At 45.6% G+C, this 13,544-nt stretch overlaps 1 protein-coding gene across 1 annotated transcript in view; it reads left to right on the plus strand.

Annotated features, from left to right (window-relative positions):
- The first annotated feature begins 7,824 nt into the window (after positions 1-7,824).
- Positions 7,825-13,544, plus strand: part of Iqgap2 (IQ motif containing GTPase activating protein 2) — a 256,337-nt gene continuing 250,617 nt past the window's right edge. The window contains exon 1 of the mRNA XM_042690727.1: positions 7,825-8,111. Coding sequence (XP_042546661.1) covers positions 8,066-8,111 — 46 coding nt within the window. The 5' untranslated portion in view covers positions 7,825-8,065. The remainder of the gene's footprint in view (positions 8,112-13,544) is intronic.

Below are 13,544 nucleotides of genomic sequence, written 5' to 3' on the forward strand. Positions count from 1 at the left end.
ATTCTTATGAAAATATAGAACATGTGACTTGGTATAAAGGGAAAACTCTGACACTCCAACGTGCTTAGACTACAGACATCTTAAATGAAAAGATGTCTTTTCAAGCCAGCTGGTTTCAGTAGGAAATGCTAAAGATCAAATGATTATCTTTCTGTGCAGTAGGCAGACACTTCCTGTTGATGTCAGCACTTGCAAAGACCCAAACAGATCTCTACCATGATCGTCAAGTCTTTACTGAATCCCAGCACTAGGAAGACAAATGTAGACAAATGTAGGAGCTCAAGGCAATTGAGATCCTGTGTCAAAACAAGACAGAAAAAAACGTAAGATAGTAACTTTAGTGAGCATGCTGTGTGATAGAGTTCAAATTCTGATTCCATGAGAGTTCTCAATTTTTAGGCTTTCAAAATCTCTAGGAAGGAAATACAAGCTTGAATTCAATCCATAGAAGGTCTGCCTGCAGTCTTTAGGTACTTCTCTTTTTTACTATTTATTTTATTAAATTACTTCTTTTGTTTACTATTACAGGTTGTAAAAGCAGTCTGGTAATTCAGATACTAACATTTGTTTAATCAAGGGGACAATAGAAATACAAACAGCAACTAAGGTAGCATTTGCTAAGGGCTCAATTTGCTATGGGTTTAGAAGGGGAAATTAGTTTTTAAAAATTGGAAGAAAAACTCAGAGAAACAAATGACATGTTTTCTCAAATATGTGGAACTTTGGGCTGGGAAGGTGGCTCAGTGGTAGAGTGCTTGCCTTGCATGCATGAGGCCCTGGGTTCGATTCCTCAGCACCACATAAGCAAAAAGAAAAAAGCCGGAAGTGGCGCTGTGGCTCAAGTGGTAGAGTGCTAGCCTTAAGCTGAAGAGCTGAGGGACAGCGCCCAGGCCCAGAGTTCAGGCCCCATGACCAGACCCAAAAACAAAATCGAAAACAAAAACAAACAAACAAAAATATATGTGGAACTTAGACCTAAAGAGTAAAAATACATGATAACAAGAAGAAAAAAAAAAAAGGAATAAACCAACATCTCCAAATGTAAGATGGTAACAGCTTGAATCAGAAGCGCAAGGGTGCTGGTTATGATGGGAGCCAAGAAGAAAGAAGAGACATCAACAAAAGAAGACAGACTAACCCAGAATCACCAATAGTTGGTGACGCACTGAAAGCTAAGGAGTGATCGTGGAGGAATGCAACATGAATGAGGTTGTGAACTGAAATGCCTAACAATGTTTGTATTAACAGCACATGGAAATCAGAGGAGAGACTTGTTGATAGGAGAGCAAAGTGGAATGGGGCTGTTGACTGTGACCTGACAGTTGTATTTATGTTTGACAAAAGGCAGCCGTGGATGGTGATGTCAGCTCCCTTGGCTGTGGTGCCCTTGGGGTACCACTGGCTTTTACACTGGCCTTGGGCTGACCAGATCCAGATGTGAAGTTAACTCTTAACCAACAGCCACTGAGAATTAGCACTTGGTTAGCAACTAAAAACAAAGGGTAGAAAGTGTTTGAAATGAATGGGCTTTATGAAAGTGTGACTATTTGTGCTGAGACAGTAGTGCAGTCCTGTGGACAGTCTCTCATCCATTCCTAAAGAGTTATTCTTCGGTTGAGTCTTCAGAGGAAGAGCATGATTCAATAACTACATCAGTTTTTCATCACTGTGATCAAAATATCTGATTTAAGGGAAGAAAGACTGATTTTGTCCACAATCATCAGACCCTACACACCAAAGCAGAATATCATAAACATCTGGAGGAGGTGAAGATACCTCATGGAAGACAGGAAGCAAAGAGAGGGAGAGAGAGGGAGAGACAAACTTATTTGTTGAGATCGTGTCTTCTTCTTGCGTGAGCTGATCTGGAACCACTATCCTTTTGATTTCTGCTTCCAGAGTGGCTTGGATTACAGGTATATGTTATTAAGCTGTTTTAATTGCTTCTGAAACACTGGTGCATATCTGCCCTTGCATCCAGATAGTACATATGTATTTCATATTTTGCCTTCCATGTCTTTCTCTAGGTTTGGAGTGGTTTTTGACACATATATTTTTTTAGAGGAACAAATAGTCCCATAAGATATACAAGAAATTATGTTGTTGTTTTACCAGTTCTTCAGTTCAGATTTGTTGAGTTTCCTCAATTAAAATAGATGGACATTACAACCACTTTGGAAAGCAGTCTGGAGGGTGCTCAGAAAGCTAAATATTGACCTCCCCTATGACCCAGTCATACCACTCCTAGGCATCTATACTGAACAGGAACCAGTATACAAGGACACATGCACCTCCATGTTTATTGCAGCATTGTTTACAATAGCCAAGATATGGAAACAATCCAGATGCCCCATTACAGAATGATGCATCCAAAAATTGTGGTATCTATATACAGTGGAATATTATGCAGCCATTAGAAAGGACAAAATAATGGCATTCCCAGGGAAATGGATGGAACTAGAAGAAATCATGTTGAGTGAGGTAAGCCAGTAGCAAAGAGCAAACAGCACATGGTGTCCCTGATAAGTGGATGTTAAATCCAAAACATAAGGTGATACGAAAAAGTAAACAAGACTGGAGAAACAAAGCACCTCCACTCATCTGGTTGAATCATTACTAAATGATCCCATGCTGCTGACCACATATATGGTATATATGTGCACATCGGAGGGAAACTAGGAGAACACAGAAACAGGGAAACAGGGGAAAACATACAACAGTGAGACCCATCAGCTGCACTGGACATTGATCAAAACGAACTAAGCAACTCAATGGCAGAGAGGGGAGGGAGGGAATGAGTAGGAAAGAGGGAACAGCTGACACGAAGCAAAAAGAGAGAAATGTACACATCACCCGATGTGGAAGAAATAACTGTATTGTCAAAGCTCACAGAACTCATAAACTTTATAGACCATAATAAAGACAATTTGCCCCATGAAGATTAGAATGTGTTTGTGACTTTAACAAAGTATCACTATACCACAATACTGTGAAATTTATGTAATCAATCACAACAAAAAAATGCAAATAAAATAAAACAAAATAGCGACATTATTTCAAAACAAGGCCCCATTAAATTAACAATGTTGATGGTGGAAATATAATTCAGTGAACATATGGTTCTTCATAGAAAGATGCTAGTTATTGAATGAAAGAATTGATTTTACCCCAAAACTCAGCCACTCCCCTAAGGAACTGCTGAGATCCATTTCTTGATGATCAACTTCTCTGTTTTGAGACTGGCTAGTGTTACGGTTTGGATATGACATGTTCCCCTAAAAACCTCATGTATTGGGGGCTTGGGCTTAAGCAGGTGGTGCTATTTGGGGGAGTTCTGGGAACTTTCTTCTCCCTCTTCCTCTTACCCCTCTCTCCCATTCTCTCCTCCCATATACACTCATATTATTTACACTTGTCTGAAAGGTTTTAGTAAATGTGGAAATGCTGGGAAATGTACATCTTTATCTTAATTAGAGATGACCAACTTATTCCTTGAAATAATGCTCTATGTACGCTCCTCTCAGATGATGAATGCAATTGGAAAAGTTAATGTGGGGTAAAGGAGAGGAAGAATCTAGGGATAGGGCCAGGGCAGCTCAGTGGGTGAGTATGTGTGTACCACCTGGCAATCAATACTGCCTTCTTTATCCTCTCAGACTTAATTTGGGGCTCTAATGTTCTTAAACTATGGAATGGAGGAAAAGAATCATGCAATTGTATGTAGGTTTTTTTTTTTTAATTTGCTAAAATTAAAGTTTAGACATTTTTTCCAAACTTTGATTGGTTTACAGCTTTAACCTTAATGCAAAGGGGATGGGGAGGGAGGGGTGGAGAGAAGCAAGACTTTACTTATTTAACATTTAGAAAATATTTGAAAGTTGTCCAAAACTATATAGGCTTTAGTGAACTGGAAAAGGATTTTATTAAAACGCCATAATGTATATGCAAACAAAAGTGTATGCAGGAGAAAGAGCAACAGGCTAAGATTCTCAGAAGACCCGAATTAGAGTTTAGGCACTGTTGCTTCATAGCTGTGGTACCCATACAACCTCTCTCTGCCTCAGTTTCTCATCTGTGAAATGATGCTAAGATTTCAGTTCTACAGTTTGCTCTCCATGGACACTACTACTCCCAGTTTTGTTTCTGAGAACTAGAATTCCGTTTCATTCATATCTGATTCTGGGTTTTTTTTTTTTTTTTTAAGATGATGTTGGCTGTAGCAATTTCCTTTCATATATAGAAGTCTTGTTTATAGTAAAGTACCATGTTGGGTCCTTCTCAGCTTCTCTCTTTTTCTGGAACAAGGGACAAATTAAAATATTTTAAGCTGAGTGCCACTGGCTCAAGCCTGTAATCCTAGCTATTTAGTAGGCTGACATCTGAAAATCATGGTTTGAAGCCAGGCTGGGCAGAAAAGTCTGTGAGACTCTTTTTCTCCAAATTAACCAGCAGATAGCCAGATATGGAGATGGAGCTCAAGTCATAGAACACCAATCAACATTGAGTGGAAAAAACGAAGCCAGAGCTCAAGGATCTGAGTTCAAGCCCCAGTACTGTCAGAGAGGGGGGTGGGGAGGGAGGGACTTTCCACAACTCAAAGACTTTCAGCACTGCAAAAAAGTCTTGATTAATTTCTTTCCTGTGATTTATTCATGTCGTACTCTTGGTGACATTTGGAGTATGGACATTAAAATGAATAACAACTTGGAAACAAGTCTAGGCTACCTAGATCTTTTCTTCCAAACAAATTCATTCTTATTTCAGCTTGTCCAAATAGATAGGGTTTTAAAAACATAATATTGCTTTTTAAAATTGTTTAGAGCTGGGTGTGGTTGTGCACCTCTGTAAGCCCAGCATTTGGGAGACTGAGACAAGAGGATCATGAGTTTGTGACCTGAATAAGCCACATAAGCAAGACTCTGTCTAAAAAAAAAAAAAAAAAAGTTGGTTAGCATTGGCTCACAGCTTTGCAATGTCATCTTTTGTTTTATATTAAAGAAAAAAAAGTCTCCTGCCTTATTAAAATTTTTTTTCACTAGCTGGCCTGTTTTCTTTTTTAAAAAAATATTCTTGCAAGCAGTCCCATGGTTAAGTTACTTGGCATGTTGCCTTGTATTTAGTTGAGTCAATCTTCAATGTCAAGCCTTAAGAAAGAATGCCCAGCGTTCTGCAGACATGTTTTTTATTTCTGAGATGCTGAAATCCAGTGGTATCTTACTCAGGGAATTCAGACCCAAATGACAAACATTTCAACATGTGAAATAGGAGTGTTTGCCTTTACAACTTCTTCTTCCTGTCCAGTTCTCATTAGTGACATTAGCCATCACCACGGAGTCTTGAAACATCCCGGATCCTCCAAAGAGCTAACCATCTACACCATGAACTTAGAACCTCTGCCCTACTCCTGTCTTTGTGCTGTCACCTTCACTTTCTACCAGGAACAGATATTTGGTTTGTTCAGTTACTTATTAGTATGCATGCTATCTATATGAGGTTACCATGACAACAACCCCTTCATCCTGCTTCTGGAGACTCTTCTCTCTCCAGTTTCTGAGACAGGCCCTTTCTCTGGGTTTTGTCAACATCTCTAACTTGCCTGCTTTAATGCATCTGTAAACTCTCTCACACCAGGGGATCCCACGCTCATACAATCTTCAAGAGCTCTCAAACGTCCTGATGATACCATTCAGTACACGTAGACTGAGATTCAAAATCCTTTACCCCTGATAGCAGCCTTCAGCTCCCATCCAGGGCAGCCTGAGGGCCCTAGCCTGTCTGCCAGGAAAGAACATTCTCCTCCCTACTTGTCCTCATTCTTCAAGGTCTACCTCAAGCCACAGTTTCAAACATTGTCAAATCTCTTGATCATTGTAGCTCCTGGTGATTTCTTCACTTACCTCTAAATATATAAACTCTTTACTTATTTGGACCCTAAGTTACGCACTCATACTAAAAATTGATTCATCTGGTTGTTATACTTCATATATGGAGTAGTAAAGGCGAAATGGACTTCACATGCCATTCAATTTAGCAACTTCTGAAACACAGAAAAATTCCCTTCAGGGCCTCTTTCTTTGAACTTGAATGAACACTTCAAAATGTGGCCATTTCAATTCTGGGTACTCTTATTATTAGAGGCATCTGCTTTCTTCTTTCTCTTTTTCTTCCTTTCTTTTTGGCCATAATGCTGGGGGGGGGGGAGGGTTGAATCCCGGGCTTCATATCACCACTTGAGTCCTGCCCCCAGCCCTTTTGGCTTTGGGTATATTTTTGAGATAATGTTCTGCCTTGGAAGACCTGAACCTTGATCCTCCAATTTAAGCTTATTGGTGTACAACATCTTGTGCAACTCTTACTGGTTGAGGTCTTCCAAACTTTTTTTTTTTTTTTTTTGGCCTGGATAGTCCTCAAATCAACATCTGTCCAATCTCCACCTTCAGAGTTGTGGCAAACTGTGACTACTCCTTTTATATTTCCTTTCCTCTCTCTGCCACTTTGCCCTTCTTCCCCTTCTCTCTCCTTCCCACTATGTAGCTCAGGCTGGTCTAGAACTCTTCAATTCTCCCTTCTCAGTCTCCCAAAGTTGGGATTACAGGTATACATTAACACACTTTAGGTGGCACCTGCTTTTTGAAGAAGAGAAACTCCACTTGACCCATTCCACCAGGTGAGAATCTAATGCCTGCAGGGAAAAAGAAAACATTCCCTCACCACCACCCCTGAGAACTGGCTTTCCCCACTTGCACTGTAAAGCCCCCTGGTCCCCTACTAACTGAACTGCTCCACGTGTGGTCTGAAGATCGCAGCAGCAGGAGCCCCGCGGAGCATCTTGTTAGAAATGCAAATTAATAAGCCCAGGCCTAGACCAACTCGGTTGGAAACAGGGTTGGCGTCCATCCCAACCAAGAGTTTCAGATCTGGGAAGCACCGATCTTCCTGGGGGCAAAAGAAAACAGCTCCCTACCCTGGGCATCTTTGCATAATTCACTGTGGCTCGTGTCTCTCGGCTTTGTCTTCAGTGACATCTCTTTTCACGCACACACCTCACCTTTGTGAAAAGGGCGAAGACCCCGGTAGGCAAGGGGCCCGCGCATTCCTCTAGATCGGACCAGTCAGTCTAAGGTACAAAGGGACGAACGGCTCCGAGTCACCCGCACGAGGCTCGGGGTTTAGAACAGTCACCCGCAGCCCCTTTCCTCCGCAGCGGGCCCGCGCGCGGGGCGGGGCCGGCGGGGCGGGAAGGGGCGCGCGGGCCGGGCACCGGGCTCGGAGGGCTGGTGCGGGCCGGGCCGCCCCTCCGGCCAGCGCGCGCACACACCCGCAGCTTCTTGTCACGTAAAGGGAACCCCGTGCTTTGCAGACAAAAAGTCGCAAAGAAAAGAGAACGCGAACGAGTCCACGTGCAAGCGCCCCGAGGAAAAGGAGACGCGCGCTGGGGTCCCTCACTCGGGGCAATCGGGGCTGCCCTGGTCTCCCGTCTCCTGCGGGCTTTCTAGCTGTTCCCCACGTCGGTTCACTCCCAGCCTCTGAAAGGCTCCGGCAGTGAAACTTTGTGCAAGGTGGCCTCTATCTGCAGGCCGGGCGCAGGGCTGCAGTGGCCGGGGTCTCGGGCGCAAGTGCGGCTCGGCCCTCTCCTCCCAGCGCGCCGAGGGCCGAGAAGGGGCCGGGCGGGGGCGGGCCCACGCGGGCCTGAACTGCGCCCGGCGCTCGGTAGGGGTCGCTGTGCGGCGGCGCGCGCTCGCACGGCGGTGAATAACGGGGCCGGGCGGGAGGAGAAAGGAAACCTGCTGGGCGAGGCGGCGGCGGGCGGCGGGCCGGCGGGTTGCAGGCGGCGGGCGGGAGAGGGAGGAGAGTTCACTTGGGCTCGGGTGTCAGCGCGCAGCGGCAGCAGCGGGCGCCGGCGAGGGAGCACCGCGGGAGCCCGTCGCCCGTTCTGGGATCGGCCGGGCGAAGGCACACGGGAGGCGGGATCCGAGCGCGCCGGCGGGGCGCGGGGCCCGCGAGCCTGGCCAGCGAAGGGAGCCGCGGGGCGCGCGCCCCAGGAGGGGCTTCGGAACCGCGCAGGATGCCCCACGAAGAGCTGCCGTCGCTGCAGAGACCTCGCTATGGCTGTAAGTACGCCGAGCGCGCGGGGTTCCCGCCAAGCTTGGGGAGTCCTCCCCACCGAGGATCGCCTGGGAGAGATCGCCCGGGGTGTGTGGGGCAGGGCGGGGGGCGGGGGGAGAGGAGAAGCCGGCCGTGCGCCTCGAGGGGGAACCGGAGGGTAGAGGCTGGCAAAGTTGGGAGCTGGAGTTGCAAAGAGCAGCGAGGAGCGTCTTCCCGCGTTTCCCTCCAAATTCCGAATCTCCCGCTGCAAGCCCTGACCCCCCCACCCCCACTCCGCGAACCTCCACGGGCGCCGGGGCTGGGCTCTGGGCCCGGCCAGGTGGAGATTTTAGGGGTATCAGGTGAGGAGCCCCGAAAGCCCCGGGCCGCTGCCAGCTGGGGCCAGGTGGTGGCGTAAGGGACTTGATTTCTTCTGAAGCCAGAAGGGGCTGGAAGTTTGTTTGCCGTGGCTACAGGTGGGCACCCCAAGTAGTGTGTCCGCGCGCTCTGCTCGTGGCGGCGGCGGCTTTCCTGGAAAGGAGGCGACTCTTCCTATCCCGCTCCTTCTATTCGGGCTCACCTGAGCCTCTGGAGCCAGTTCTAGTCGCACGGATGTGAATCCTTTCCTGCCAAAGCCCCAAGAGACATTTCGCACCAGCCCTCCTGCACCCCGCCTCCTCCCCCCCCCCCCCATCCAGTATGCGCCTGGGGATAGCTGCGCGGAACTGGGAGCCCGATTACCCCGCCATGGGCTGCCCTCAGAAAGAGGTGGCCTTGGGCGATCGTGAGTGGATGGAGCCAGATTAGCACCAACCACGTGGCTTCGTGTGCAGAGTTCAGAGTCCTAAACATGTGCCAGGAAGTATTTCCTTTAAAACAAACAGAAAGTTGGCTGTCTTTCTCCAGGGCTGGCCCTGTTAGTGAACCCATGGCCACAGGTTAATGTTTTGCTTGAATTGGCCTTGGTGGCAAAGGTACCAGATTTAGATTAAGGTTGGTGGGTGGTACCTGCCAGCAAGGTGTGTTGTGTGTAGGTGTTTGTAGGTTGTGGGTAGGGCCACGGACATAATTTTCAAAAGAAGTTCCCCCACCCCTCCCCCTGCCATTTTCCCCCAGTCTTGGAGTCGAGTGTCAAAGGTTAGTTTTCCTATATGACCTTTGGTGGTGTCAGGCTGTGAGAAAGGCCTCTGAGATATGCATTCAATGGTGGATGAGGCCTTAATTAGTTTGCAGTTAGGTTAAACCAGGCAGCAGAGCTGGGGGAGGCTCATCTAGGGTTGTAGTGTCAACCTTAGGTCTCTGGAAGTCCTTGAATGTGATAAGCTCTCAGAAGGTCAGGTAGCTCACTACAGCTTGGAACGTATGCGCATGCGGAGTGGCCTGCGGGTGCTGCACGGTCCCGTGTTATCACTCATCAGCCAGGCAGACTGCAGCCTGGCCCAAAGGTGGTGAGTGAACGCTGCGTTCCCATCCACCTCAGCGCGGGCCTCCGAGGGGGCGCCTGGATTCTCATTGAATTGACCCCGTGGCTTCAGTGTGCTTCAGAAATAATCAGGGAGGCTTGGAGCTGGCAAGCCCCGAGGCTCATAGTCCTTGGGGCCCCCTACCTTGGAAGTCTTCCTGCAACTTCCCTCACCAATCTGCTATCTGGAGGCCATTGTTGGAGTCACTTTACCTTCCCTGGGCTCCTCAAGTGCTGCCATTCAGTGGCTTCTGAACCGAGTCAAAAACAGACTTGTGTGCTGAGGTTTCTGTGGCCTTAGCATCACCATGAACTACAGACTCCATTACACAGCCAGTCTGTCACTGGTTGATGAATGGATGTTTTACAGTGTGTTTTAACATGCAAAGTAGCAGAATATACTATTGTTAATAGACACTCCATGATATCGAGTATTCATACCAAAGGAGATGGTTTGATGTGTCAGTACAATTTCTGGTGGTTGTTTTCTGTCAACAGTCAGCTGGAGACTGTTCTCAGAAAGACCAGGGAAGGATCACAGTGATCTGTCCTTTCCCTGTTGCATGAGTTACAGGGTTGTGGGGTTTGGGTTTTTTTTTTGTTTTTGTTTTTTTGGTTTGCTTGTTTTTTGAATTAATTTGGCAAGGAGGTAGGTAGAGGTTGAAGAAAACCTCTAACTGAACTACACAGGCTTGCTTTCTCCCCAACAATTAAATATAAGGCACCAATAAATGATTGCCATTTTATTTTCAATGCTGCCCCGTGTGTGTGTTTGTGTGCACGCACATGCATGTGCTAGTACTGGGGCTTGAACCCAGGGCCTTGAAGTCTTGCTTAGTTATTTTCTACTCCAGGCTGGCGCTCTACCACTTGAGCGCTGCCTCCCTTCTGGCTTTTTTTTTGGATAGTTGGAGATAAGGGTCCCTTGGATATGTTTGTATAGGCTGTTTTTGAACTGGGATCCTCAGGTCTCATTTCTTTAAACTATAATTTTATTATCTTTAAGTAAGCTTACAGTTCAACAACTGTCAGCTCATGAATACAATGCATCTTGATCCATGTCCCCTCTTGAGTTGCTATGTGCCACTGGTATCCAGCCAATGCTGAACATTTTTAAAAATTTTATTTTCTTGTAACGATGCTGTAAAGGGAGGTTACAGTTACATCAGTAAGGTAATGAGAATGTTGAACATTTTTAGTGTAAGTTTTTGAGGCTTTAACAACTTTTTGATGGCTTCAGTGAAATTGTTTAACTTGGGTCAGGTGTGGGCTTTTGTCCTGCCATCTGCTCTACTTCCCTGAACAGTCTACATTCAGTAATTCCAAATTCCTACACAAAGTAATTAACTGGCTCAGGGCTGCTGTGGTCTTCCCCTTCCCACCAGGCTGAGAGTCTGTAAAATACATCAGAAGTTGCCCTTGAGGGAGTTCTCAATGTGTTCTTCAGCAGGCTGCAAGCCTTCTCAGCTTTCTGACAGATGCAGGATTGCTTCAGAAATCTGATTTGTACACAGGAGCATTGAATTAAAATTGCATAGACTACTTTCCATTTAAATCCTGCAATTTTCCTAGGGACTTTGACATTAAGTGGCGTGATACTGATGCTTACAGAACCAAGCTGAAATATCAACTCAGTAACACAATGTCAGGAAAGAATGGATGAGGGAAGAGATGATAGATGCTCCCCTCATGCAGACTCAGGCAGGGTCACATGCAGAACTGATTCTGTATTCAAACCCAACTCTAAATAACACTGATGCTCAGCTGTGATTTGCAAATACCTTTGGTGGTGTTGTAATGAACCATGTTGTGTTTGCCACATTAGTTCTGAAAACGTGTTGTTGCTGTGACCTGTCAAAAGTTCTCTTTCCAATTATTTCTTGAAAGTTCAAAAGAGCAGGGAGAGCAAAAGGGGCTTTGTGGCTGGAAAGATGACTTCAGTCACCACTGATAATCTAATCAACATTTCAGAGTTGCTGTGGGTCACTGATTGTGGGTCACTGACTGTCACTGTAACCTATGTAAAACTGTGGGTTTCTGCTCTGGAAAGTGAGATTCTTGTTTGTGTATGTGTGTGTGTGTGAGTGTTTTACACATTGTGAAAAGAATGGTGATCAATTTCCCTGTTTTGTTTTGTTTTTTGTTTTTGTTGGTGATGGGGTCTGAACTCTGGGCCTAGGCGCTGTCCCTCAGCTCTTCAGCTCAAGGCTAGTGCTCTACCACTTAATCCACAGTGCCACTTTCGGCTTTTTCTGCTTATGTGGTGCTGAGGAATCGAACCCAGGGCCGCATGTATGCAAGGCAAGTACTCTACCACTGAGCCACCTTCCCAGCCCCTCCCTGTTGGTTTTTAAACTGCAGTGTAAGTCTAGAGCACATGTATGTGTATTTTCGTGTGTGTTTGTGTGTGTTGGTGGAAGAGTATTTTTTTTGGCAGTACTAGGGCAATGGGGTTTGAACTCAGCGGCCTCACACTTGCTAGATAGGTACTCTGCTTCCAGGAATGTGCCCCCAGGTATTTTTGCTTTTATAATTTGTTTTTCAGATAGAGGCATATTCTTTTTCTTGGGACTAGCCTCAGACCTGAATCCTCCTATCTAGCTTCCAGAGTAACTGGGATTACAGTTATGTATCACCATAGGGTGCTACTATTAGCTTTTGAATAATACTCTTGTTTGAACGAGAGTTCTTAATCTCCTGGTTACTGGATAAGTATTGAGGTAGTGAAGACAACTGAACCTTATTCTGTGACAATTACCAATCTGAGATGGAGAACTGTGAGTTCTTACTAGCTGAATCCAGCTGTGTACAATGGGTTAGCTAAGCACATATGTATGCTTGGCGTTAATGTTCTATCAGCACTTCTGTTTCCTCTGAGGAAATGTAGGCAGTGCCGCTGTGGGCTGTTGTCTTGGGTAGACAAGAGTCAAGCTATTCCTTCATGGGCCTCATGTCTTGGTTGAGCTTTTCCAGAAGGGGCTTTAAGGTCAACAGTTAAAGTGTTACTTTAGTATGCTTTTAACTTTAATTACATGTGTTAGTCAAAATGACTTGTTTGGGAGAGTTTAAGCTTGTAATTCCAAGTTCATTTTAACATTTAATGTTATTTAAGGTGTTAGCTAACCTCTTTTTCTCTAGGGAACTATTGATTTCCTGTGGCTTCTTACCCTTCCAATCCATACGTTTGGTGTATGGTAGTGTGTGTAGTTGTGTGTGTGTATGTATGTGTATGCATGTATGCATGGCACATGATATTTAGGATGGAACCCAGGATCTTGGGGAAGCCAGGCAATGCTCTTTCTGCCTCTGAGTTACACCTCTTGTCCTTGTCTTGCTTTTTTTGGTCTTGGGGCTTGAACTCAGAGTCTGAGAACTGTCCCTGAGCTATATTGCTCAAGGCTAGTACTCTACCACTTTGAGCCACAGCTCCACTTCTGGTTTTCTGGGGATTAATTGGAAATAAGTGTCTCATGGACTTTCCTGCCAGGACTGGTTTTGAACCGCAGTCCTCAGATCTCAGCCTCTGAGTAGCTAGGACTACAGGCATGAGCCATCTGCACAGGCAGTCTCTTGACTTCCTTTGCTTTTCGACAGTACTGTTTAGTTAATGGCTTGCATACAAATAGATCTAATATTTGTCCAGGATTCATGGTAACCAAAAGAGTATCCAAAGCTACTAATGCTCTGAACAAGCAGTTAGCATGGGAGAATGGAACTAAGGTTGAGTGCCTTTCATGTGTTGTATTATTACTATCAATTGCTCATTATTACTTTGGGGAAGACCAGAGAAACTGAAATCATGACATTGTGTCCAGGCCACACAGCTAGTTGCTTATGGGAACTTGAAGTGCTATGTAGTCAGACCTAGAAAGAAGCCTTTCCTCATCCCCTCTCTATTGCCAACTTGTTTGGCCTGAGGCACGGGGGCTTGTTGTCCTCTACTTCTTTCAGCTATTTGTCCTGATTTACAGAAACCTGTAGCCATTTGAATGGCATT

This window comes from Dipodomys spectabilis, unplaced genomic scaffold (assembly GCF_019054845.1).
Source record: "Dipodomys spectabilis isolate Male_0828 unplaced genomic scaffold, ASM1905484v1 ptg000140l, whole genome shotgun sequence".
Lineage (NCBI taxonomy): Eukaryota > Metazoa > Chordata > Mammalia > Rodentia > Heteromyidae > Dipodomys > Dipodomys spectabilis.